Source organism: Lutra lutra, chromosome 16 (assembly GCF_902655055.1).
Source record: "Lutra lutra chromosome 16, mLutLut1.2, whole genome shotgun sequence".
Taxonomy (NCBI): Eukaryota; Metazoa; Chordata; class Mammalia; order Carnivora; family Mustelidae; genus Lutra; species Lutra lutra.
In genome coordinates, this window is record NC_062293.1 from 47,756,066 (window position 1) to 47,782,266 (window position 26,201).

General features: G+C 51.9%; 4 protein-coding genes across 15 annotated transcripts in view; 2 read left to right on the forward strand and 2 right to left on the reverse strand.

The window, feature by feature from the left end:
• LOC125086968 (ATP-sensitive inward rectifier potassium channel 12-like) overlaps positions 1–26,201 on the reverse strand; it is an 874,374-nt gene that overhangs the window by 325,432 nt on the left and 522,741 nt on the right. The gene's annotated exons all lie outside the window — the stretch shown is intronic.
• On the forward strand, positions 1,638–18,011 carry P2RX5 (purinergic receptor P2X 5). Of its 9 annotated transcripts, none has more exons than XR_007123320.1 (14): positions 1,638–2,539; positions 6,370–6,520; positions 7,146–7,217; positions 7,504–7,579; positions 7,660–7,756; positions 8,029–8,109; positions 8,447–8,585; positions 9,169–9,305; positions 9,767–9,860; positions 9,994–10,059; positions 12,557–12,639; positions 13,485–13,634; positions 13,921–14,077; positions 14,378–18,011. XR_007123320.1 is itself a non-coding variant. In XM_047706699.1 (13 exons), exons 1-13 carry the CDS (start codon positions 1,902–1,904, stop codon positions 14,445–14,447), a joined length of 1,854 nt encoding a protein of 617 aa, XP_047562655.1. In that variant the 5' UTR covers positions 1,638–1,901; the 3' UTR covers positions 14,448–18,011. The 9 variants fall into 9 exon arrangements, 5 of the variants coding, with proteins under 5 accessions (XP_047562655.1, XP_047562656.1, XP_047562658.1 ...); XR_007123322.1 differs by having other exon boundaries at positions 2,332–2,592; XR_007123323.1 differs by lacking the exon at positions 1,638–2,539 and adding an exon at positions 5,841–6,136 and having other exon boundaries at positions 7,061–7,217.
• On the reverse strand, positions 20,123–20,997 carry EMC6 (ER membrane protein complex subunit 6). Of its 2 annotated transcripts, none has more exons than XM_047706739.1 (2): positions 20,838–20,997; positions 20,123–20,677 (listed from the first exon to the last, which is right to left on the reverse strand). In XM_047706739.1, the coding sequence occupies exon 2, from the start codon at positions 20,639–20,641 to the stop codon at positions 20,309–20,311; it is 333 nt and encodes a 110-aa protein (XP_047562695.1). In that variant the 5' UTR covers positions 20,642–20,677; positions 20,838–20,997; the 3' UTR covers positions 20,123–20,308. The 2 variants fall into 2 exon arrangements, with proteins under 2 accessions (XP_047562695.1, XP_047562694.1); XM_047706738.1 differs by having other exon boundaries at positions 20,846–20,996.
• On the forward strand, positions 21,100–26,071 carry TAX1BP3 (Tax1 binding protein 3). Its single transcript, XM_047706737.1, has 4 exons — positions 21,100–21,275; positions 24,270–24,389; positions 24,744–24,821; positions 25,143–26,071. Exons 1-4 carry the CDS (start codon positions 21,237–21,239, stop codon positions 25,278–25,280), a joined length of 375 nt encoding a protein of 124 aa, XP_047562693.1. The 5' UTR covers positions 21,100–21,236; the 3' UTR covers positions 25,281–26,071.

Genomic DNA, 26,201 nt, shown 5'->3' on the forward strand with positions numbered 1-26,201 from the left:
ACGAGCCACATATAGAGGACGGGGGGCTTTCCAGTTCAGCCTTAGCAGCAGCACACAGGGAGGGGCTGAGCAAGCAAGAACAGGGGAGTGTGCCCTGGACTGGGGCTAGCTGTAAGCTCTGCCCAATGACCTGGGTCCTCAGTTACCCAACCTGAGAAATGAAGGCCTGTGTCTCTGGGGATCTCACAGCAGAATAAATAGTCCAGGCCACAAAGCCTGGAAATCACTTTGGGGAGTGGAGAGACCCATTGTGGCACCATCTTATATGCGGCTTATGCAAGGATAAGGGGCCCTGTCGAATGGTGTTTTTCAGCCTCAAGCTCTTTTTAAGCCAGATCTTGAGACCCTGAAAGGCTAATTTCCTCGTGGGCTCAGGTGGATAGAATCTTCACAGGTGTGATGTCACTCCATTGAGGCTGCCTCTCCCCTGAGTACTGGAGAGCCATGTGAAAGGAGCGCTGAGAAAGAGGCTGGTAGGAGAGTGAGGAAGTAAGGTCTAGTGACAATTCCCAAACCTTCCCCCCAGGATGATATCAGCTTCTAAAATCCCCACTCATGACTGGGACAGGACAGCAGCTCCAAATCCCTCCCTGTTTAAAAAATCGGAGCTGAGGGGCGCCTGGGTGGCTCAGTGGGTTAAAGCCTCTGCCTTCGGCTCGGGTCATGGTCCCGGGGTCCTGGGATCGAGCCCCGCGTCAGGCTCTCTGCTCAGCGGGGAGTCTGCTTCCTCCTCTCTCTCTCTGCCTGCCTCTCTGCCTATTGTGATCTCTGTCTGTCAGATAAATAAATAAAAATCTTTAAGAAAAATCGGAGCTGAGTTTGTTCACACACTTGACAAATATGTATTGAGTTAATATATGGCAGATACAGCAGTGGACATCAGACACAGATGTCCAAAGGCAAGGTCCCCATGCTCCAAGAGCTTATGGTCTTAGTGGGGGACACGGTCAATAAGTAAACAAGATCCTAGGCAAGAATGACAAGTGTTTTCAGGGAATAAGAAGGGTAAATGGGGTAGAAAGTGACTGGGGTAGGGGCCACTTTTGGTGGGATGGTAATAAGAATACATCTTTTGAGGAAATGGTGTTTGAATTTGATGAAAAGGTTTAAAGATCTCTGCTTCCCAAACGACGGTTTGAGAGCAAAATACAGATCCCCAGGCCCCATCCTAGACTTAGGGGATGAAAATATCAGAGGCAGGGCACAGGGATTTGCATTTTGCCTCCAAATGATTCCCATGCACACTAAAACTGGACACCCACTGCCCTGTAGCCTTTACTTTTAGAGAGAGTCACCTTGGTGAACTTTTAGGACCCTTCCAAGCCCTGGAGACTTGGTTCAGGGAAGGGAAGGTGTGTGAAGGGCCAGCACAGAGAGGAGCAGGACTGCTTCCGGTCAGATGGCAGGATGCAGAAACACACAGGACCTGCCTTTCTGTGGCTGTCACAAATTCTAAAACTGATCTAAAACTTCATCCCAGTGCCCATTCCCTCTTAATTTCACCTGTTGTGAGGAGAGGTGTGGTTTTAGCACCCTAGATTAGGCCCATCTCTTGCTCTGGGAACGTTTCAGACGGTTGGTTTGAACTCTTTCCAAGCATACTTTGTGATTCTGCCTGCATCTTGGCACCCCCAGCCCATCTGTCTGTCCTAGGTACCCTATGAGTTCTTCATGCTGTGGATGCTGGGACCTGCTTGGCAACTGACTCCCTGGGAGCGTCTGGTTTTAAGTAACAGCAGCTGCTCCCGGAGCAACACCCACTTTATCACAGAGGACACAGGAGCCATGGGTCAGGCAAGTCTTCAGACTCCCTCAGCCTGTGTGGTGAGAATCAGGGTGCCCCCCCCCCCCCCCCCCCCCCCCCGAGCAGGAAAAATCAAACCCAGGGTGCCTGCCTGCAAATGCTCTTTACCTCCTTCACTTCCTGCGCCTTAGGTCCCTCTTCCCCTGGCCTCAGTTTCCCCATCTATTCAATCTATCCAACACCCACCCCAGGATTGCTTTGGGAGGAGAAAAAGTGGGGTTGCTGGAGAAGCAGCACCTCCTACTCTCCTCTCCTCGCCCCTGCTCCTCCAGCGCCGGTTTCTGCTTTCCGGCTGGGGGGCCTCACGGGCGGCCCTGCGCCTCAAGAATGCCCTCGTAGGCGTGTGTCATCGTCACGGGAGGAGGAAGAGGGAGAGGCGGCTGCAAGGTCGCCACCCTCCACCCCCGGCCCCCGACCCCCCAGCGGCGTCTTCCGCAGCGTCGCCAGCAGCGGCCCGCGCCCCCGCGCGCTCCCCGCCTTGCCCGCCTCCGGCCCCGCGCGCCCGCCCCGGCGACCCTGCCGCTTGGAGCCGCGCCCCCGGGAGCCGCAGTGCCCAGCCGCCCGGGGCCGGCGCGGATCAGGCGGCGAGAGGCGGCTCCCATGCGGCACCCGCGTGGAGGCGCGGGCGGCGGGCGCAGGTGACAAGGCGCCATGGGGCAGGCGGGCTGCAAGGGGCTTTCCCAGTCGCTGTTCGACTACAAGACCGAGAAGTATGTCATCGCCAAGAACAAGAAGGTGGGCCTGCTCTACCGGCTGCTGCAGGTCTCCATCCTGACCTACCTGGTGGTGTGAGTTCTCCGGGGGCTTTCAGGGAGGCTCTGGGCCCGGGACATGGATGCGCGGTCCCTGTGCTTGGGAAGGGGCTCTTGGGGGTAAGAGGGGCAGGGGAACAGGGAGCCCACTGTTTACCCCACCGGCTCTGGAGGTGATGAGATGCGGGCAGGGACTTCAGCATTCCTTCATTTATGAGGCTCTCGGTGGGCTGCTCCTTCTGGCTGGAACTCTGGGTGTTGGGGGAGGGGGGCAAAGATGCAGGGGGCTGCGCTCCAGCTGTTGCCCTGAGAGCCTCCCTGGTGCGTTGGCCTGGTGCAGGCCCAGGGCACCGGGTGGGTTATTTATAATCACTGAGCTCATGTGCCAAGCTCCTGGCTGGGGCAACTCAGCAGCCTGGCATGTCCCGGCACTCGCTTCTGTCAACTCACCCCATCCCTGGCTGGCCTTTCTCGTGTCCGGCTAGGAGTCCTGCCCAGAGGCCCACTACCCCGCAACCGGCTGGATGGGCTGTCTCCCCTTTACCCCTCTCACCATGAGGGGAGGGGGCAACTCCTGGGAGTTGCTCAGCCAGGCACTGTTCTGAGTCCTTCCCCCAGAAGGGAGGGAACAGGTGGAGCAAGGAAATGGCACCTCTTTTACTGCCTTAGTGAATGCGGTTGAGTCCCTCCTATTTCCTGACTGGGGGAGGAGCAGATGGTGCTTCTGAGAGGGCCACCCTGACCTCACAAGGAGGCCAAGTGCCCATGGAGCTTCCTCCCTAAGGCACCTGAATGTCTTCCACCTGAGGGCCTTTGTACATGCCGGTCCACAGCCAGGCACACCTTTACTCCTCTACTTGGCTAAAGCCCACTTGTCCTTCAGACCCAGGTTCTTGAATCACTCCCCTGATATATTCCATAGGGATTGTTTGCTTGTCTGACTCCCATCCAGTTTGGGGATGCCATGAAGGCAGGCATAGCCTGGCATCATCTAACCACTTAGAAAGTAGGTGTGAAATGAATGAATGAATGCGTGTTGTTCCTTGGGCATTTGCTGAATGTTTCTGTCCAGGCTGGGTCCAGTGTGTCCCTACTAAAATGGCTAGTTGGCTCGTTGTCACAGCCCTTTCAGGTTTCCCCGGAGGACAGGAGAGTCTAGGGCCTAGGATGTAGCAGGTCTGCCCCAGAGATGAAGAGGGTGAGCACATCCTGGTTGGCACCAAAGAACCCTTACTGGCACTCTGAGAGGTGCAGAACAAACCCCGCCCCCCCCCACTTGCCACTCCTGCATGACCTCAGGCAGGCTGCTTCCTGCCCTTCCCTGGCCTCCGGGTTTTCCCAACTTTTTCTAAAGGATTAACCTGGACAATCTCTAACCTTAACAGTAAATGTCAACACTAGGTTGGTTAGATCCCATTTTGAGTTCTTCCATGGCCCAGCTCTCACTGTGCTAAGCAATTTATATGTGCCGTTTAATTAACCAAAAAAAAAAAAATTTTTTTTTTTTTTTTTTTTTGTATTTTGACATTTTAGACTTCCAGAAAAGTTACAGGAGTAGTACAAACTTTAAAAAAAATCCTTCACCTAGATTCCTCAGATGTTAACATTTTACTACATTTGTGTTGTCCTTTCCCCTTTTTTTTCTCCACATACACATGTTGTGTGTGTATATATGCAGTTTTTGCTGTTGAAGATTAAGTTGCAGGGGTGTCCATGTGGCTCAGCTGGTCGAGTGTCTGGCTCCTGATTTGGACTCCAGTCGTGGTCAGCGGGTGTAAGATGGGATCATCGGGGAATCTGCTTCTCTCTCTCTCTCTGCCCCCACTTGCATGCTCTCTCTCTAATAAATAAGTGAATGAATAACTCTTTTTTAAAAAAGAGTAGGTTGTAGACATTATGCCTGCCCCTTTACTACTAAAGACTTAAGTGCATATTTGTTTTTTGGTTTTTTTTTTTTTTAAAGATTTTGTTTGTTTATTTGACACGTAGGCAGAGAGGCAGGCAGAGAGAAGAGGGGAAGCAGGCTCCCTGCTGGGCTCAATCCCAGGACCCTGAGATCATGACCTGAGCTGAGGCAGAGGCTTAACCCGACTGAGCCACCCAGGTGTCCCTTGAATTCGTATTTCTTAAAACCAAGGAATTCTCTTACTTAACCAAGTACACCTATGAAATCATTAACACTGAAACAATATTATTTTCTAATCTATGGATCTCTTGTAAATTGCTCTTATAATTATCTGTAATAGCAAAAAAAAAAATTCTGAAAGCTTGCCTTGCATCTGTTTATTTTGTCTTCTTAGTCTCCTTTAATCTGGAATTATACCTGAGACTGTCTTGTATATCATCACATTGATGTTTTTTGAAAAGTAGAGGATTTTTATTTTATTACAACTTTTTAGTTGAAGTAAAATTCACCTAACATGTAATTCACGATTTTAACTATTTAAAATTATACGATTCAGTGGTTTTTAGTACATGTGCAATGTTGTACAACTGTCAACCACTGTCTTATTTCAGAACATTTCCAACACCCCAAAAAGGAACCCACATCTATTAGCAGCCAGTTGGAATTTCCCCTTACCCCCAGCACTTGGCAACCACCAATGTACTTTCTGTCTCTATAGATTTACCTCTTCTGGACATTTTATATAAATCAAATCATACGACATGTGGTCTTTTTTTGGTGTGGCTTCTTCACTTAACATAGTGTTTTCCATGTTTATCCATGTGACAGCATGAATCAGTACTTCATTCCATTTATAGCTAAAAAATACCCACATTTTGTTTGGACTGTTTCTACTTTTTGACTCTCATGAATAACATTATGAAGGACATTCATGTGCAAGTTTGGGTGTGGATATATGTTTTCAGTTCTCTTGGATATATATTTTTGTCAGTAAGTTGCTGGGTCAACTACCAAGCTGTTTTCCACAGCAGCTGCACCAGCTATCAGCGAGTCCCAATTTCTCTGCATCCTCACCAACACTTGTTATTTTCCTTTTTTTTTTTTTTTAAATTTACAGCTATCTTATTTGGTGTAAAGTAGTATCTCATTGTGGTTCTGATTTTCATTTTCTTGATGACTAACGATGTTGAGCATCTTATCATGGGCTTATTGGCTGTCTCTATAACTTCTTTGAAGAAATGTCTACTCAAATCCTTGGCCCATTTTTAAATTGGGTTGTTTGTCTTTTTCATGGCTGAGTTGTAAGAGTTCTTTATATATTCTAGTTACTAGATCTTGACTCTATGATTTGCAAATATTTTCTCCCATTCTGTGTGTTATCTTTTCACTTTCTTGATAGTGTCCTTTGATGTACAAAAGTTTTAAATTTGGATGAAGTTCCACTTATCTATTTTTTCCTTTATTGTGTGTGTTTTGGTTGTCAAAGAATGTAGGATTTGTACTCTCATTTTGTAGAATGCCCCTTAGTTTGGATTTGTCAGTCTCTCCGTGAATAGTTTCAGGTTATGTATCATCTTCTTTAACTGTCTTCACACCCCTGGAGGGAGGCACTGTTACCCTGTGTTGACTCCCAGAATTCACTGGCTCTCCTGAGGTCACATCACCACGGCACAGGTGAGCAGGTTTTAGCCCAGCCTTCACCATCTTCAGGGCCTCAGCCCCTGAGAGCAGCCATTTTCTCCCTTTTCTGGGATTGCTGGCCACCTCTGCTGCTTGCAGAACCAGGTTCAAGGCAGCAGGGGAAATGTGACCCCTGCCCAGGAGCTGGTGGGAAAGGTGAAGCCCCTGTGGAAAATTCCGAGGACAGCAATGAGGCTGATGCCCACCTGTCGACCCTTTCCCTACAGTTGGGTGTTCCTGGTGAAGAAGGGTTACCAAGACACCGACACCTCCCTGCAGAGCAGCATTATCACCAAAGTCAAGGGTGTGACCTTCACCAACACATCTGAGCTTGGGGAGCGGCTTTGGGATGTTGCCGACTATGTCATCCCACCCCAGGTCTGAGTCCCATGCAGCACTGGGGCCTGGGCTGGCAGGGCCTGGCTCAGGGTGGGACACATAGGAAGGTGCTCAGCTACCTAGGGACTCCCTTGGCCCAGGACAGCTGCCAGGGTTTGGACAGTGACCCTGCCCAGCAACTTCCTCCCTGACTGTGTCTATGGGACCACTCCCTTCCCAATAAACCCTGAGCCTGTAGAAACCAAATAGGGCCCCAAGAACGCTCAGGTCAGTGTGAGTCAAGTGGCCTGGCAACAGAGAACCGCTTCCTTGTATTAGCCACTGACTGCCCTTGGGAATGGCTCCCTGGCCTTTTCCCAATCGGCCTGGGCCAGGGCCTTGGCCACCCTGCCTGGGCCTCTTCTCCCAGATCTGGGCTTGGATCCCAGGGACTGAGCTCAGAATAGGAATTCATGCAGGGGGCAGTTTGGGATTGTGGCCCTGAAAGGGACCTATCCAAGGATGTCTACTCAGAGACTTCAAAGTCAGTGGGCAAAATCTGCTGATTTTGTGGCCCCATTGTCCTCAACACCTATGCAGACACCCAACCCCTGCCAGGAAGCCTGGGAACGAGGGTCCCCAAGAGGGAAGGAGGATGTCCCTCAACTCCTCTTTGGTTCCTCAGGGAGAGAACGTCTTCTTCGTAGTCACCAACTTGATTGTGACCCCCAACCAGCGGCAGGAAACCTGTGCTGAGGTTTGATGGGGTGCAGAAAGCTGGGGAGGGGGTAGGAGAGCTTCCAGCAGTGGTTGGGGTCCACCCATCTCCCGAAGCAGGGGTTTCTATCTCCTCTAAGTGCCCCAGGGGATACGTGTGCCAGAGCATGTACCTGCATCGCTTTGGGGGAGAAGCAGGTTCTCAAAGGGTGTCTAGCCCCACTCAGGGGAGGAACACCTGTCCTAATTCCTGGGGTGGGACCTGGTTCTGAACTGGGGCCCCTGCGGGGAAATCCCCCCACCCAGGTGTCCTTTCTTTCTGGCAGAGTGAAAGCATTCCGGACGCCTGGTGCTACACTGACAGTGACTGTCCTTCTGGGGACCCTGTTGTGGCTGGAAATGGTGAGGCCTGGAATAGCTAGGAGCAAAGTGGGGAGGGGAGCCAGGAGGCTTCGAGCATTGTCTCAGTCCCAATCCTGCAGGAGTGAAGACTGGACGCTGCCTTCGGGTGGGGAACATGCAAAGGGGCACCTGTGAGATCTTCGCCTGGTGCCCAGTGGAGACGAAGTCCAGGCCAGTGTGAGTGGCTCTAGCCTCGGGACCCTGAAGAGCATCTGGGCAGAGACTGGTTCTCAGCCTGATGGTGGAGACACGTCTACTCTGGATCCCCTTTCCGAGGAAACCCGACAAAGCCCCAGGACCACCCCAACATGATCAAATTAATGGTCCTTGGCAAAGGCTCCAGGGGATCCAGGGGGCAGGCAGGTCTCGGCCCTGTCACAGGCCTGGGGGATGTACAAAGGGAACAGGGGCAGGCCCTCCTGGACAGGCTGTCCTGGCTTGGTTTTCAGGAAGCCACTCCTGGGCAAGGCTGAAGACTTCACCGTTTATATAAAGAACTTCATCCGTTTCCCCAAATTCAACTTCTCCAAGTACGTGGGACTTGGTTACTGGGGATCTGGGGCCTGCCTCCTTGTCACTGTGCATGGGGCTGTGTGCCTGGTGTATGGGTTTATGTGACATCCGTGTGTGCGCGAACCACTGGGTGAGGCTGGAGCACCCCTTCCTCTTGTTGTGGGAATGGGGTTCTGTCCTTGAATGCAGTAGGTTTTGGGGGGGACTACTAAGGGGATAGTAGTCAGGACTTGAGGCTAAAGTCAGGGACTCAGCCTGGGCCAGGGAAAGGCCCAGTGATGTCTGGGTCAAGCTGTCTCTGGCCTGGGAATGGCCCGTTTCAGCCTCATGTCACTATACGTTCATGGCCTCCAGGACCAACGTGCTGGACACCAAAGACAGAGCCTTCCTGAAGTCCTGTCAGTTTGGCCCCAAGAACCCCTACTGCCCCATCTTCCGCCTGGGATCTGTGGTCAGCTGGACGGGGAGCAACTTCCAGGAGATAGCCCTGCAGGTAGGTGCTGTGCACCGAGGGAGCCGTGCCTGGGGGCCCCGGGGGCCCAAGAGCTCTGGGTCTGGGCTCTGTCACAAAGAGGGAGACTCCTGGAGTGGGATGGACAAAGTCCATCAGAATTAGTCTTCAGACTAATTCTTCAGAAGACTAAGTCTTCAGAATTGTCTTCAGAATTAGTATGACACACAGCCTGTCAGAACTCAGGCACTCAGTGGCAGGCACACTGAGCCCCTGCTGTTTGGTTCTCAGTCCTTGGGGCATCCGTGGAAACTGAGCCAGAAGAAGCCCCACTGGCACATCCTCGCTCTTGGATGAGGTGCCCATCCCATTGTAGGTGCTCACTCATGGAAGCATGGAACAGGAGAGTTCTGGGGTTGGGCGCTCTAGGCAGTGTGCTTTTCTCGGCCACTCCAAAAGTGGGGCTAGGACCCTGGAACTTCCACCTTTTTCCTGGAAGGACGCTCCAGTGGGCCTGACCCTTGGCCTGAGTACTTTCCCGGTCTTGTCCAGCTCCCTGTGAGGAGCTGGTCTGTGTCTTCTTCCATAAAGTTCTGTGCACTGATTCCTGTCTCTTCTTTGTCAGGGTGGTGTGATAGGAATTCAGATTGAATGGGACTGTGATCTTGATAAAGCTCCTTCTGAGTGCAACCCTCACTATTCTTTTAGCCGTCTGGACAACAAATTCTCGGAAAACTCAATCTCCTCTGGGTACAACTTCAGGTAAGTGGGGCAGAGTTGTTGTCTTGTTATGCTGATCACATTTTGTCCTCTCCTGGGTGTCAGCACTCTGACATTCCTTACTGGGCATGGGTATTAGAGTGGGAAGTAGAGGGAGAAAGAGCTGAGGAGAGATGAGGGATGGCAGGCAGGGGCATCACTGGGAGAGGAGAGAAGTTTCTGTCCCCCTCTGGGCTCACTGGGAAGCTGAGGCTTGGCTTCTTAGCTGGGTCACCTTCCTCAGTGCTTTGGTGGCCCTGGGTTGGCCCAGCATGTCATGGGAAAGCCCTAGCCTCTTAGAGAATGTCTGTAAGGATTTTAAGTATCTGGATGAATCTTTACCACAGTTTTAGCATGAGGATCCATAACCTCCCCCATGGCTGCCAAGAGCAGGGGCTTGGGGGTTCTTATAAATCTCCAAGGCAGCCAAGTGCACTTTGCCAAGCTGGGAAGGTCTCCACTAGGTTTGCCAAATATTACCGAGATGGAGCTGGAGTGGAGTTCCGCACGCTGATGAAAGCCTATGGGATCCGCTTTGATGTGATGGTGAATGGCAAGGTGTGTGCGGTGATCTCCCATCCTGAGGCTGGGCAGGTCTGGGGTGGGGCATGCTGGAGTCCCTAGGGAGCCTACTGTCTGCCCTCCCCGCCCCCGCCCCATGTTCAGTCTGCTTTGTTTCTCTGTGCTCCAGGCAGGGAAGTTCAGCATCATCCCCACCATCATCAACATTGGCTCCGGGGTGGCGCTCATGGGTGCTGTGAGTACTCCCCCTCTTCACCTGAACCCTCTGAGCACTGGCCGGGGAGGGGGAAGCTGCTCGAGACGTGCCGTGCTGATGCTTCAGAAGAATGAGAGCAGGCAACGTAGGTGGGATGCAGGTCAGACTTTCTGGGACCTGACACCTGCCAGGAGCTCCCAAGTGGCAGTGACTGCCAGAGTTTCTACTTCCAGAGCCAGAGAAGCACCTGCCTGTGGCTCAAGCTCAGGGCTGGGCTGGGCTCCTCTGGGATCCTGGGTCAGTCCCTGAATTTCCAAAACCTCATCTCCACTGCTGCTAAAAAGAGGCAGGACCCAGCTATATACAGGGCTTCTCAGCTGTGGCCCTGCTGACATTTTGGGCCAGATAATTCTTTTTTGTGGAGGCCCCTCTGTGCACTGGAGGATGGTTAACAACATTGCACTAGATACCTCTACTCACTAGATGCCAGCAGTGCTTTCTTCCCCAGTTGGGACAACCAAAAACGTCTCCAGAAATTGCTTGTCTCTTGGGGAGCAAAATCCCTCCCGTTGAACATCACAGGGCTGAAAGGGGAGCAGCAGGGAAGTCAGGCTGTAGTCCTTCCTCAGATCCTTTCCTTCAGCTAGGCCCAGAGGGGCTCACGGGAGAGGAAGCAGTGGCTGGGGAGTAGGCAAAGGTTTCCTCTGAATCTCTTGTCATGCCCCCATGTTCTTCTGGAAGTTTTTTTTAAAAGACATGGAGCTGTCCGTGAGTGGCTCATGCCCATCCCAGCTCCAAGCCCCTTGCCAGCGTTTCTGGCAGCCTCGTCCTGTCTGCCCTCTCTGCCTTGTTAGAGGCTTCCGGCAGGACCATGGATGGACTTTTTATTAAGACCAGGGAACTGTGTAACGGTATCAATGAGTAACAGGCTTCAACGAGGCCATTCTCCTGAGATGTGGTTGATGAAAGTGACCCCCAAATGATTCCTCTTTACTGCAAAGAGCCACTGTCTTGCATGTTTGCTTATATGACTTTCTTAAGCCAGGCCACTGTCAGTGATTACTTCCCTATGTTGTGAGTAAGTCAGAACACAAGGGCATGGGGTATGCACCTGTGAAATAAAGGTAACAGGGAAAGGGGGGCGCCTGGGTGGCTCAGTGGGTTAAAGCCTCTGCCTTCAGCTCAGGTCATGATCCCAGGGTTCTGGGATCGAGCCCTGCATCAGGTTCTCTGCTCAGTGGGGAGCCTGCTTCCTTCCCTCTCTGCCTGCCTCTCTGCCTACTTGTGATCTCTGTGAAATAAATAAATAAAATCTTAAAAAAAAAAAAAAGGTAACAGGGAAAGGGGTATAGATGCCAGGTCAGGTGGAAGAGTGTTCTCTGTGGAACAACTGATAACATTTTGGACATCTCGGTGGGGCAGGGTTGGGGGAGAGTCATGCAGTACCCAGAGTCAGAGGCCCGGGTTCACCTGTGAGTCCATCTCTCAGCCCCCAATCCCCCTCACCCTCTCCTCAGCCCTGCAGGACACATCCCTTCCCCTGAGGGCTGTTGGGGGAGTGGCCCTCTGTGGCATTTACACCATGCACTCTGCTCGAGGCCCCTGTGAACAGTGTTGGTGGGTTCCAGCTGGATTAGCTCTGTCCTCTTCCATCTTTCCTTGACCACCCCTGTTGGCCCGTTCTTCAAATCCCCTCTGACCCATCTCTCACAGTGAGAGATGGGTACCAAAGGGACCAACCTAAATTTCTAAAATGCCACAATTCCGACTGCTTTGAGCCCCTGTTCAAGGCTCTTCATTGTCTTCCCCTAAGGGATTAGGACCAAAGTTTCAAAGGCATTGTAAGAAAATTTACCAGCTCTTCCCCATCCCACCTCTCCAGAAGTGTCTCTCACTTTTGCAACATGGGCCCTGTGGAATTTCCTTTGCTACCTGTGCAGTGCCCTTCCTGGGTGGGCTTTTTTTTCTTTTTCCTTTTTTCTTTTTCTCTTTTCCTTCTTTCTTTCTTTTTTTCTCTCTTTTTTTTTTTTTTTTTTGCCTTGTATAAACTCCATTCAACCCTCAAGATTCAGCCCAGAAAACCGTCCCCAGGCTGAGTAAAGTTCTGTCTTCTGCTTCCTTGCTCCGGTCCTTATCATAGGTTATGTCACTGTGATCATTTACATACTTGTCTCCTGCACCCAAGGGACGGTCCCCACAGGGTCCCATTGTCTTAATCCTCCTGCATTCCAGCGCAGCACCAGTCTCGTGGTGACTGCCCAGCAGACGTTCACTGAAGACATGATTGAATGGGGTCAGGGCAGTGCAGGGGGTGCTTGGCCTGATAGAGCAGGCCTTCGCTCTACCATGGACCGGCTTTGTGGCCTTTGACAAAGGTGCCTCTTGCTGAGCCCTGTTTCCTCATCTGTTAAATGGGGACAATGATGTCCCTTAGGGGTTGGTGCAAGATCAGATGGGATGTACTATGTGTCATGTGTCAGGGCACTTTCTGGAAGTCTGGGATTCTGAGTCAGGAACCTCAACTCTTCTGCTGCAGGGAGCTTTCTTCTGTGACCTGGTACTTATCTACTTCATCAAGAAGAGCCATTTTTACCGAGACAAGAAGTACGAGGAAGTGAGGTCAGTGACGCTTCCTCCCCAGCAGTGTCAGGGGACCCTTGTGGAGCCCCTTGATCAGCCTCCCCCTCCCCAGCCTAGAGACTTTACAGTGGTTGGATGGTGGCACTTGGGGTGTGGAGGGAGGCAGGGCTGAACTGCTGGGAGGGAGCTCCCCTGGAAGGGCCGTAGAAGGTGGGATGTTTTGAGAACGCGCTTTCCAGAACCTGGTGCTGCCTGTGAGCAGCTGGCTGGAGACAAACAGGCCACGCGCAGGTGATCTGCCACTGTCTACCATGTGGTTTCAGACAAGTCCCAGCCTTTCTTGGGCCTCAGGTTCTCTCTCTGTGAGCCTTGTAGCACTTAAATTTTCGTATTCTTGGACATGGTTGTCCGGTGGGCAGGGATTAAGGGAAGCTGGAGTGGTAAGGGAAGAAAAAGATGGATTTCCTGTTTTGTACTGTGGAGGTCTATTTCCGGGCTCTTTGGGGCCCCGAGCTTGGTGGTGTGTATTCATAGCTGCAGAACATAGTGTAAGTGGGAAATTCTGATGTCTGTGGGAAGATTGGAAGGAGAAAGGGACTCTGGCCCGGCTATTTTGGAGGAGTTGGGATCAAAAGGGGAATTGCAGATGGTGGGCTCCAGATAGGCACCTGGGCACCCCCTGTACCCCACCACAACGTGTCATTCCCCGGACTGAACCAGCCCTGAGTCAGGCTGAGCCCTTGGCCCTGACCCTGACAGAACTCTTATAGCTCTGCCACCACCCACCCCCACCCCACTGCTGTGAGCTGCTGGAGGAAGAGGGGTGCCTCCCAACCCCCGCTGGGCTGTGCAGGCCAGGTTTAACTGGATCTTGTCCCGCCCAGAATCCTACGGGTCCCCCCAGGGCTTGCAGAGTCCTCACAGCAGGGCAGGACCCCAGAGGCAGAGGAGGCCGAGCAGCCTGAGGTGCACCACGGAGGCGGCAGCCAGAAGGGGAATGGCTGCCCATGCCAGCAGCTCCTTGAGCCCGTCAGGTGAGGGGCTGCAGGGCAGAGGCCCCGAGAATGAGCTTTGCAGAGATGGCTGGGCCCTCTCCTCTGCATCCTGCTCCCAGGAGAGCCCATCCACGCTGGACTTTGTGGGGAGGTGGTGCTTTAGCTCCTCCATTTTGCCCGTTATTTCCTCCATGCCCTTAAGTCCCCACAGAGCAGCCTGCTTGCTGTGCTCTCCCAGCATTAGGATCATAGCAGTACCACCGTCTACTCGGCTCACTCTGCCTGCCACTTCTCTGAGCTCTTCGTATGTATGAACTCGTTTCAGCAACGTAGGGAGGTGGACACCAATAGTCCCTATTCTTCTAATGAGGAAATGGAAGCAAGAAAGGTTTAAGTAACTTGCTCGTCACACAGCTGATAAATGGCAGAGCTGGGATTTGAAACGGCCAGTACATCTCTAGAATCCAGTTCTTCTCCATCAGGTTTTTCTGCCTTATCAAGCCCTCCATTCCCCTGCTCCTCATCAGATGCCTTCCTTGCCTGTCGCTGTGGGAGGCTCTGGGTGCCCCCCACGTACCAGCATGGTGGCTGCTGCTCATTGCCGGTACAGCTCCAGAGACGCTGAGCATCTGCGCGTGTCTGGGTGGTGGCCAGGGACTCGCTCTGTCTGCTGGGCTGCCAGTGAGAGGCTGCTGCGGGTGGGGTCTGCCTTTAGGGTGGCCGTCCCCATTCACAGGGTCCCCAATTGTCCTCTGTGTGCCCCCTCACCCATCTACACACAGGTCTGGCCACCTGGGGAACGGAAAGGTCGATGCGGAGCAGCTACAGAACCTGCAGACAGCGGAGGCCTAGTCAGAGGTATCCGCTGAGAGCAGATTTGCTGAAGATGTTGGGGCCAAGGCACCTGCAGCCCTGAACTGAAAATTGTCTTTGTGTCTGCATGGGACAGGTGCTTCCAGGCACTGCCATCTCTTCTGCTCTTTGGGATCTTGCTGTGGAGCTTTTTGTTCTGTGTATTGGGTGTGTGGCAGGGGTGAGGCAGCCTCTTAGTGGCCAGAGTGGCTCAGATCTACAAAAGGAGGCCTGGAAGAAGCAAGTGGGGGAAGGTCAGTGGCCTGGGTGGTACTAGAGTTCTTTATTTTTCTGAAATGAAAAATGTTCATGCATTCATTCATGCATTCATATGATACATATTATTTGCTATGGGCTGTGCCCTATCCAAGAGATGCTTAAATGAGATGCTGACCTGGCCCTCAAGGAGGGGAGCACACATGTAATTCCCTCCAGAGCCAGCAGACCTCACACCTAGCTTCAGCCACCCTGGCCTTCCTCCAGCCTCTGGTTGAGACTTTCACAGATCCCTGTTGAGAATGGTGGCTCCTTGGAGAAAGACTCTGGCTAACATCCAAGGGGACATTTGGCCTTGCCCTCAGGGAAAAAATTTAAAGGTGGCCAAGGAGGCAACCAGGAAAGGACTGGATGTGTGTAAGGAGGCAACTGGCCCCTGAGGGGAGAGGCAGCCTCTGAGGGCTTTCAGCTAAGGTGGGGAAGCAGAGGCAGGGAGGCCTCTGCTCCAGTCTACCCACCCAGTCTCTGGAAGCTTTGGGCATAGTGTCTCACCTAAATAGGAAAGTGTCTGTCTGTATCTTGCAGTTCTGTGCAGCTGGGTGTCCCGACCTAGCCTCCCTCCCTTTCTCCTCCAAGGCTGGGTCTGAAGGGGTAAGGAGATACAATAGGTGGAGCTCACTTGGCCCGGAAGCAACTGTTAATAAGGCGGCCCTAACCCTCACCCCAGCTCCATCCCGCCTCCACCCTGCAGACCCAAACTGCTTCACCCCTAGTGGCTGTAGAGCCTCACTACTTCAAGTGTGGCCTGTAGACCAGCAGCATCAGCCTCAGAACCTGTGTTTCAGCAAGATTCCTAGGTGATTCGTGTGAACATTATTGGTTGAGAGCCCTGGTTAAAGAGATATGCCAAGACTGGGTCCAAGGGAGGAAAAGGCTGGCTTTGACAGGTGCTGCCTATTTCTAGGCCAGACTTATACACGTTGTACTTGGAGAGCAATAGGATTCCACCCCACCCCAGGAAAGTGGCAAGCTCCGTATATTTCAATTAAAATATTTTGACTAGATAATACTTACATGATTCAAAAACTAAAAGGTACAAAAGATTATAGAGAATGAAAAGCTTCCCTCCCACGAGGCAACCTGTGTTACCCATTTCAAGAGGCTCTCCTGTTTTGCGGAGCATCTACGCAGTGGTTCCTTGTGCCCTTACACAGGAAATGAACTTTGCCTGATGCTTGCAACATCAGACCAAGTCTCCTCTGTCAGAAAGGGACTCGATGGAGGACACCTTAAGTACTGGGCTGGGGAGTCTGCTAGCTCATTTCTCCCTCTTCGAGTGTCTGAGGAGTCCCTGTGTAAACCCCAAGGAAGAGACTCAGAACTCATCGCTCACTGTTGTCTGATGGCTCAGGAACAAAGGCCTATGGTGCTGCCTCTGGCCTGGCAAGCTCCAGGGCTTTGTTTGCACAGTTACCCGGATGGACGCTAGGCAGTGTCCTCTTTGTAAGTGCTCTCTCTGGGCATCCCTCAAGTCACCAGGGTTTGGTTTTTCCCTGCACACAGAGGAGGACAGAAGCATCCTTCCGCTGGGGGCCTTTGGAGAAGGTCAGAGGGAACTGCAAGAAGGCCGTGCCCCTGGGGCAAAGAAGCATGATCCCCCAAACAGCTCCATGCTCTACAAGGAGCAAGCAGCTCCCTCGTTCTGGGCTGGTAACCTGTCAACAAGCCCACTTGCTCTCTGAATCAAAAGTGAATAATCCGGGTGATCCACTATGGTGTTCACTTCCTAAGGCAAACCCTAGGATTTGATAACCTAGCATGTTACTTTTACGTTTGGGAGGAAGTAAAAAAGGCAGGCATCATGGCTGCTTAGGAGTTAGTCGGTTTCTTTGAACCTGTTTTTAGAATTGCTTTGGAGCAGCCACATAACTTGGGGAAAGTTGTACTATTTGTCTTACATGGAAGGAAGTGGCTCCCTACAGTATTCATTCAATTAGTAAATATTTATTGGGTACCTGTTGACAGGTGTGGGACGAAATCTGAAAACACAGTTGTGAGAAACACTAAAACCGTCCCTGAGCAAGTGCTTACAGTCTGGGAGGAAGTGAGCCTTAATCCGTGGTCACACCTATGATCACAAACTGAATTTTCAGTAAGGGATAGCCAGAGGTTTCCCCAAGGATTGTACATATAAGCTGAAATATGAAAGCAGTCTAACTAGGTGATGGGGAAGCATTCCAGATAAGGGAACCACACGTGTATAAACACCTCAACATGAAAAGGAGTAACTGAGGAACTGGATGGAGACAGTGTGACTGAATCTGGTTTTATGAGGCTATCTTAACGTTTTCTGACTGATTTTAAGGGTTGCCCCATTAAACTTCACTGTCACAGAGGACTTAGCTTCCAGTCCAGCCAAGCTTTCCAGGAGACCTCCCCTACACTTCATGGGTTGTGTGCTCAGAAAAGCCAGTGACCCCATTCCAGCTTCTGGATGGTGTTGCACACTGCGTTTCCTTGCTTTTGCACAGCAACCCCCCCCCCTTTTTTGTGTAATCTTGGTACATGAGTGGGAAGCTCATGAATCTTACAGAAACTGGCTTTGAAATGGGAAGTTAAGTGGAACCTAAGCCCCATTGGGAAAGCCCCTTTCCTTCAGGGGACCAGTTGCCTATCAGGAAGATGAGCATGCCAGCCTCTCCAGAGCTCCCTTCCATGCTGACATTATAGGCTCACCTGAACCATCTATGCCTACCTTCAGGCCCTGGCCTAAAGCCATCAACCTGGTATTTTCCTAATGATTAATGTCATGCCTTGGGAGTGCCATCCTGCTGGCCAATGGGATTTGTAAATTGGGTGCTACTATCAAGGGGACCAGCCATTAGAGTGTAATGTCCTCTACTCCTGATACAGGGGTCACTAGGACTCACCAGTCATGGCTGCCTTTTTGCCCCCACCGTCCCATCAGTTCTTCCTTTCTCAGAGCTGTAAAGGGGAACGTGACTTCCTCCAGGAATCTGAGAACCCCAGCTAAAGACTACGGTGTCCTGCAGAATCCCTAGATCATCCCACTTGGAATGGCATCTTGCATGTCTGAAAAAGAGTTCTACTTGATTGTGATCCACCCTCCCCCACCCAAGTAATGCAACTTTCCTCAGAGCACTCTCCAGTGGACCCTAGAGTACTGTCTGTTGAAAAGGCGCACCTTTCTTCCGGCTGTTTGTTTTCCCATAGGCAGTGCACAGAATTAAAGGAGGAAAGATGGCAACCATTGTCTGGGACCTGCCCGGTAAATGTATTCTGGTATTTTTACCTGGTTATAAAACAATAAAAGGTTTTAACTTTAAATGTATCTTGATTTTTTTTCCCCTTTCATATCTTTTTGGTCACTCTGTGTTTTAGAAGAAAATTTAAGGAGAAAGTGACACCAAGAGGCAGACACAGGAACAATCAATGAGCAACAGATTATGTTCCCTATTACTTGCAAAGAAATTCAAATGGAAGGAAGAAAACTCTTTCAGTGAGCAAACATTAAAAGGCTAGGAAGGTACCATAAAACTGGCACTTTTTCATTCAATGAGTGTAATCTGGTAAAACTCTGGAAAGCATTTGGAATCAAGTTTTTAATCTTGTTTTAGGAGTTTATTAAGTTACTCAAAATGATATAAAGACATTCTCTGCAACATTTTTTTTATAATAGTGAACATTTCAAACAACTTTACTGCCTAGTGATAGAGAAATGGTTAAATCAGTTTATTCCACACTGCCCCCTGCCCCCCACCGCCCCAACCTCCCAATCCAGTAGGACTGCCTCTTTACTCCACATCAGAAATGAACTTTCCCTTTCCATGCAGAGAAAAGCCCTGAGAGGACAGGGAGGTTGAGAAGGGTGAGTATGTGTGTGAGTCTCTTCAGTGGTGTTCTGAGATAGGGTTCAGAGGTCATTGGGTGAGGCAGGCAAAGCTGTGGCCTCATCTGTCTTTCCTTCGTGTGCAAGGATGTGGTCCAGAACCCCAAAGGATTCATGAGGCCTGGGTCCCAGATCAATCTCTGTTATTGGTCATGGGCCACATAACTGTCTATAAAAGAGGACTTGGATTCAAGTCCAGATCCTCTTCTGATCTGATTCTTTTGAAAAAATCCAAATGTGATCACATCATTTCTGGCTAAAACTTCCAAAGGCTTCCTCCAATTGCTCTAAGGATCAAGGCCCAAATCTCCACTGTAGCCTTCCATGATCTGGTCCAAGTCCTGGTCCTGGCTTCTTAACTCTCCAGATACAGGCCAAACTCCTTCCTGCCCAGTGGTCCTCACACATGTGCTTTCTTGTGAAAGTAGCCCCTTCTTCATACTTATTATTCAACTTTGAGGTCTCAAATGTAATTTCCTCAAAGAAGAGTTTTTTTTAAGATTTATATATTTTGAGAGAGAGACAGACAGCATGAGCACATGTGCTAGGGAGGGGAGCAGGGAGAGGAGAGAAGCAGACCCCCTGTTGAGCTCCTAGCCTGAATGTCCATCCAGCGACCCGAGATCATGACCTGAGCCAAATCAAGAGTCAGACACTTAACCGACTGAGCCACCCAGGCACCCTCAAAGACTTTATTGATCCCCACTCCCCAACCTGGGCTCAGTTTGGGGCGATGTTCTGTCTTCCCAGCTTACCATAATTTAAATATTTGTGAAATTAGGTAACACTTGTCTTCCCAGTTAGACTACAAATTCCACAAGCAACATGTTCACTACTGTAACTGTAATGCAATATGTATTTCTCAAATGTCTGTACTTTATTCTAGGATACGCCCGACAAGAAGAGATCATGGGTTAGCATATAGACAGAAGCATTACACTACAGTCTAAACAAGCCCAAAGTCTAGCTTAAATGTCTTCTACTTAATCTCCATTAGACATATTCTAGAAAAGAGCTTGACCATATTTAAAATGGAAATAACAGTTAACTGTAACTAGATGAAATGGAACTGTAATTCATAGCTGAAAGCAGCAGTTACTGAGGACAGCTTGGATATGAAAAGGTACACTCAGCAAGGACAGCAAGAGCAATGAAAAGACCTGTATTTCAAACTTGGCTCTCTTTCTAGCTGTGCCTCTTATGGCAGAGGTATAGTTAACCTGAGCCTCAGATTCATCAATGAGGGATAATAATTATATCTACCCCATAGGATATTGCTAGAATTAAATGAGATAATGGGAGTAAAAGGTACAAGGCACAATGCTTGGCATATAAGAAACGCTTAATATTAACTGTTACTAGTTCTTGGGATGTTAACAGAAACTTCTCTTTCCTTGGTCCATAGTGGCCCTCTCTGGATGTCCTATGTGTAAATGCAAGGAAATTACAGAAGGCTAAGACCCAGCCCAACCTCTCTAGGAGTCAAAACTCAGCCTTCTGCACCTACGGCAGACATGGGGTATGAGTTAAGGGAGGAAAATACTCCACGGAGTGTCTCACGCTTCATTTAATCTGAAGAATATTACAGGCTCTTCGTCTTCAGATATAAATTATAACGTTACAGAACAAGCAGCGAATTCAACAACTTAAAAACTAAGTTTACACGGTGTTAATTTCTGGCAAGAGTCCTCCCAATCTGTTGTTTTTTTTTTTAAAAAGTCATCCCTTCCTCCATTCAGTAGACGTGCACCATGCCATAGAGGAACGTCCAGAACAGGACGTAGGTGAAGAGGCCTCCGATGAGACCTCCTGTAAAGAGGGGTCTTCGTGATTTAAAGTATTTGTTCCACCTCCTTCCTGCTTTGAGAATTAAGAGCAGGGAGAGCAGGATGGAGGCAAGCAAGTAGAAGATGAAGCCGTAGAGGCCGGTGAGGCCGAGGATGCCGGCTGTGGCCCCCGACAGCGCTGACACTGAGGTCCGGCAGTAATCCAGGACGGCGGCGTTGCCTCGCACAGCTGCCTCGCTGATGAACGGCGGCCCTTCTCGCTTGGCCACCACAGCTGCCATCGCATTCGCCAGGGCTCAGCCTGTTTTTTCGCGGAGCTGCGGAGGAAACCAAGTTACAAGTGACCCCCAGAGCCTGGCGAGTTACGTTCACGGCGCCCCTCCCCCCGGGACTGCCAAGACCTCACACGACTCCTGGATCTCGGGCCTTCAAAAGACCCAGAGATTTGAGGGCTCGGGCCGGCCCACCCAGGCTCACCCAGTGACCTGCAACACGACGGCGGACACAGACACTTGGCGTTCCTTCAGACGGCCAGCGGCAGAGAGTCGCTCAGCGCCATCTTGCGCGGGAGGTTGCTGGGAGGATCCACGCTGCGCATGCGCCAAAGCCTCGCTCTCGCCCCCTGACGCGTACGCCGCGGGCGCCCACCCCTCCCCGGCCTTTCTACGCTCCCTCCACTCCCCGCCTTTCTACGCACGCACTGGGACTTCCGAAAGCCGAACAGCGCTCCGACCGGTGACTGGCTGGGGCTTTGTTAACTATTCATGAAGGGGCGGCCCGAATCGGGGTGCCTTTGTTAACCAGGGAGGGCGCGGCTGCTGGGATTTTCGCTGCGGGCTTCACTGAGTTGGGCTTGGTCTCCAGATTGGGGTCGAGATGTCCTACGTCCCGGGCCAGCCGGTCACCGCCGTGGTGGTGAGTGCGCTCGCGGGCTTCTCTTGGTCTTGGCTTGCTCCCACTTTCCAGATAGGAAAACTGACACCCCAAACAGGTTGACAAAGCGTTGAACGCAGAGCTGTTGCAAACCTGCGGCCAGGGTTCCGGTCCCGGCTCTGTCCCAGCGGGACCGCGGTCTTCCCCAGCCAGGCAACAGAAATGGCTGGGACCCAAGCGCCCCGGAACATCCGGAATCGCGATCAGATCCCGCGCACTACCGCCACCTTGTTGGACTCCATCCAGCCCGCAGGGGCGGGAAGGACTGAGGAAAAAGTCCCCAGCTGTAGGAGTATCGGGAGAGCGCCCCCTTCCCGGCCCAAGTCCCCAGCTGGGTAGCTGCGGGGGGCGGGCGCCAGCCGCGACATCCGTGAGTCGAAGCCTTTGGAATGAGGAAACGCTTCCTCCCCTGCAGGAGACGCCGCCGCCGCCGCCACCCAGAGGGAGATTTGTGGGGTGGAGGTGGCCGGGGCCTGACTAGCAGTCCCTTATCCCTCCTGTCCAGCCTTGCTTGCTTGGACCCCGCGCCGCCCGCTCCAGAGTGGAGGCGCACGCAACTGGCTCGCTCCTGCTCCAAACTTTCCCTGCCTCCCCAGCCCCTGGGACAATGTCCAGGTTCCCCGCCTGGCACTGAGGAGACCAGACCCTTTGGGGGCTAGCTCAGGCCCCTGGCTCTCCCCACTGGCTTGTCTCGGGTGCCAAATGCTATTAGAAAAGGTAAGGGGAAGAAGAGACCGGGACATTAGATTCAGACACCAGTGCCAAAGCTGAATGGGGCCGGGAGGCAAACTCCGAGGCGGAGGTGGGGAAACTGAGTTCCGGAAAGAGGTCTGTTCACGTTCAGCCCTAAAGGAAGCCCTCAGGAAGAACCCAGATCTCTCTGAGAAGAGATGCCTGCTGGGTAGGCACTGTGTCAGATGGAAGTCCCAGTCCTGAAGCCACGGGACAGACTCCAGTATCTCAGATGGGTGTGCAGGGTAGTCAGGCGGTGACAGGGTGTGAAGCTACTGATTAAAGTGTCCTGTGAGGTTGACCTTAGAGAACCAGCTCTAAGCTCTAGCCTTAGCTAGTAAGAAACATTTCTGCACCTGCAGACAGCTGTCCTACGCTTCACCCTGACTGCACCAACCTTGCTTTTCTAGACCCCTAGCTGCCTCAAAGAGGGCCAGGTTTGCTTCTTAGATTGGGGGTGGGGGGTGGAGAGATGGGGCGTGGGAAAGGCAGTGTAGGGGAAGCACAAGAAAGGGGCAGTTACCTGCCTGGTAATCACCTAGTAAGTCTGGGAGAGGGCCTTGTCTTCCAGCCTAAGGGCCTGTACTCCCCTCTAATTTTGAGGGTGGGGCAAAGGTGTGCAAAGGTGTGTGTTGGAGGAGGTGGAGCAGGCCTGGAGGAGTTCACACTTGGACACAAGGACCTAAGTCTAGTGGGCTTCTGGAGTCACACTTCCTGCTGCCCCTCTCTCCTGTCCTGGCAGGTCCTTTGGCCTTCCTCAGAACTCTAAGACCATGCCCTCCCAATTCTTGTTAACACTAGGAATATGTCTGAAAGTGGTGGGTGGGGTCTTCTCCCTCTGCTGTTTTGGATTGGGATGGGGTAGGGGTGGCCTCCTCCCTAGTCTCTGCCTTATCCCATGTGATAAAAGGGGATACCCACATTTTGAGAATGTTAAAACCATTTTGGCTTCTCTGAACTGTGGCTTCATAGGTCCATTTGCCTTCTGGACACTTGCTTGGGTAGCTCCTGGCACTCCAAAATGCTTCTCCTTGTGTCCCCAGCTGAGAGTTGTGTTCAGCCAGGCCACTTGGCTGGGTGCTCCCCTTGACTCCTCTCTACCACAAGCAGTCCTCAGGTCTGTTGATCTCACTTTCCAAGTAGTCATGTCCCATGTCCTCCACATCCCAAGGCTGGAAGATATCCATTTCCTCCTGAGTGCCCAACTGGTTGGTCGTTCTAGCATCAAACCTGACCATGACCAACCTTATCCCTGGACTCCTGAGAGCCCTAGTAGGCCCAGAATCAAAGTTAGGTGTCCAAACTCCTGTCATTCCTTTCAAGGTCTGGTTGATCCAGATCAAGTCACTTCGGGTTTTTTTTTTTTCTTCCTGTTAAAACTCAACTTTTGGGGTGGGGTGATCTGGTCTAGTCCCTAGACTCTGGTGATTGGAGGGCTCCTGCTGAGGGCTTTGAAAGGAGCCTAGCATTTTGGGGACCACAGCCGCAGAGTATGGTGGGAGAGCTCTAGAACCTTTTCTGCCTCCTACATGCACAAGAGCAGGGTCTGGGCTTACAGAGAAACCCCCTCCCTCTTGCGCGTGTACTCCACAGCCTTTCTAATCCGGCCTCAGCCTCACCTCACCTCCCAGTTCTAGTCCTGTAGGGTACACTCATCTCATGGACATGTATCCATAGCACCTTCAAGCCTCTGCCCTTGTCCCTTGGCCAGGACCGCACTTCCTCTTCTTTCTGTGCAAGTTTGAACTTCTCTGCTTTTCTGGAGCATCTTTAGTCTTGTCCTTGACAGGGTTGGCTCAGCAATGAGCTGCCTCAACAAGGAGTACCTGCAGTTTTTTTTTTTTTTTTTTTTTTTTTTTTTTCAGGGCCTGACCCCTTCTGCCCTGTGTGGTCCCTCCCCTGGGACACAGGCCCCCATCTATAGCAGCCACAGCCTCCTGGCTCTTGGACCAGGAGCTTACAGTACATGTTGACTAAAGCTGGTGCCTGAGACTAACAGGAAGGTCACAGAGGCTAGGACAGAAGGTTACGTAGGTCAGTTGTTGTGGCTGAGTTCTGAGTCTCAACCTTACCCCGCCCCAGTCTCCCAGTTTGGTGACCAGCTGGAATTCTGCAGAGGGCCTTGGGCTCTACCCTCTTGGCCTGGCTCTGGGCTGGGCCAGCAGCCTGAGGCTGCTGCTGGACATAGACCAGATTCATTGTCCAAATACCCACCTGCCTCCACCCCGTTTTTTCCTTTGCCAGCAAAGAGTTGAAATTCATAAGCTGCGTCAAGGTGAGAACTTAATACTGGGCTTCAGCATTGGAGGTGGAATTGACCAGGATCCCTCCCAGAATCCGTTCTCAGAAGACAAGACAGACAAGGTGAGGGGGACCAGGGTCCACTGGGGACAAAGACCTGAGATGGTGGGTCTCTGCTTCCTGGGCCTTCATGGAAGGAGCAGAGCTCTGTCTTTCAAACGGTCCTAAGAAGGTTTAAGAAATGATAAGTAGGGATGGGGGTGGGAAATAGACTTCCCAGCCCAGGAGGAACAGGAAGAGGCCAGCAGCAGGGGCCAGAGCATGGTGGGGCAGCCCTGTCTTGGCACAGCCTGTGTTGGGGGCAGACTTGGTGCTGAATCAGTTGGATGGCTGGGAATTTGCCATGCTGGGCTTTGCTCTCTGGATAATGGGCCAGTCCAATGACACTGGGGCTGGACCAGGGCTGCTTTTTTCCAGGGCATTTACGTCACACGAGTATCTGAAGGAGGCCCTGCTGAAATTGCTGGGCTGCAGATTGGAGACAAGATTATGCAGGTAACACATGTCCCAGAGGAGGAAACCAAGGCTTGGGCCAGAGGCTCTGGGGTACCAGAAGCACTAGGAGTCAGGGGCTACCTTTGCCTCCTGGGGAACCTGGGAAGCTCACTGAAGCACTTTGGAGCACATGCTGGAGTTGCCCCCAGAAGGGAGCGGTCTCTCTCTTCTGTGTGCCTCCATTGTGGCGCTTGGGATCCCCCAGCCCAGAGACATGAGCTTGGGAGACTGTTTGGGTGGGCCAGGACCCCAAAGCCCATCCTGCATCCAGATCCCAGAGGGCAGAGAGCTGAGGTAGGCTGTCTTTTCTCCTTGGGCCAGGTGAATGGCTGGGACATGACCATGGTCACGCATGACCAAGCCCGGAAGCGGCTCACCAAGCGCTCGGAGGAGGTGGTGCGCCTGCTGGTGACACGGCAGTCGCTGCAGAAGGCAGTGCAGCAGTCCATGCTGTCCTAGCAGCCCGCCATGGTCCTGGACTTGGGCCTGCCTGCCTACAGTGACACATGTCCACGCTCTGTCAGCACCTCATCCTGGCTTCTGCTAAGTACTGGCCCCTGGCTTGGAAGGGCCAGAGCTGGTCCCAGAGGCCTGTCCCTGGGACCTGACCCAGCCTTCCTTCCCCACCTCCCACCACTGGCCCCAGGCTCTGGGACCAGCTCTCATCCTCAGAACTATCAGTCTATTGGCCTCCCCAGACCCTGGGGCTGTCTGGCCTTAGCAGTGCCCAGATGGGCAGGAGGCTGGGGAATGCTGGGTGGGGCCAGCCTTTCCCACACTGAGCCCTGACTCCAGGGCTTGGCCTTGCCCCCACGTCTCAGCTCTGCAGTGACTATACCCCATGTTTTTTTCCTGCTTTCCCCAGCAGGGACTTGACACACAGCCAGAGACACTACAGAAGTTCGTCTGAACGGAAGCCAGGCAGGCTCACAGTTTACCCCATGGCCTCCCCAGGGTTCACCTGCTTACAAGATTTAGATGAAGTCCAAGGCTGACATTTCAGGGCAGTTCTCAGGATTGCCAGTTCCTTCTATACCTGTGGGTTTAACTTTATATTTTTTTAATCACAACTTTGATACAGAAGCATTTTTACCTTACTATTTGGAGATGCCAATTCTACTTTTGAATTTAGCTTACTAAATCACATATGGGAACAACAGCGTTGCTTTGGTTCCTGTGGAAATGGGGTAGTATGAAATTGCCCCATGCCTGACATCTTGGGCCCAAATAAACAGTGCTGGAATTTACAAGGGGTTTTTGCTGAGGCATGGGGTAGGGACGTCTAGGGGTGGATGGCAGCTACTCCAAGTAGTCCAGTACTCCAAGCTTTGGTGGTAGGGCTGACCAGCCTGGCCCCCAACCACTTCTGAGATGAAGCCC

Coding starts and splice junctions, on each gene's coding strand:
- P2RX5 (XM_047706699.1), top strand. CDS start 1,902: ATGCTCTTTACCTCCTTCACTTCCTGCGCCTTAGGTCCCTCTTCCCCT. Junction 8,110..8,446: donor CCCAAATTCAACTTCTCCAA/GTACGTGGGACT, acceptor CATGGCCTCCAG/GACCAACGTGCTGGACACCA. Junction 10,060..12,556: donor GGGTGGCGCTCATGGGTGCT/GTGAGTACTCCC, acceptor CTTCTGCTGCAG/GGAGCTTTCTTCTGTGACCT.
- EMC6 (XM_047706739.1), bottom strand. CDS start 20,641: ATGGCAGCTGTGGTGGCCAAGCGAGAAGGGCCGCCGTTCATCAGCGAG.
- TAX1BP3 (XM_047706737.1), top strand. CDS start 21,237: ATGTCCTACGTCCCGGGCCAGCCGGTCACCGCCGTGGTG. Junction 24,390..24,743: donor CAGAAGACAAGACAGACAAG/GTGAGGGGGACC, acceptor GCTTTTTTCCAG/GGCATTTACGTCACACGAGT. Junction 24,822..25,142: donor TTGGAGACAAGATTATGCAG/GTAACACATGTC, acceptor TCCTTGGGCCAG/GTGAATGGCTGGGACATGAC.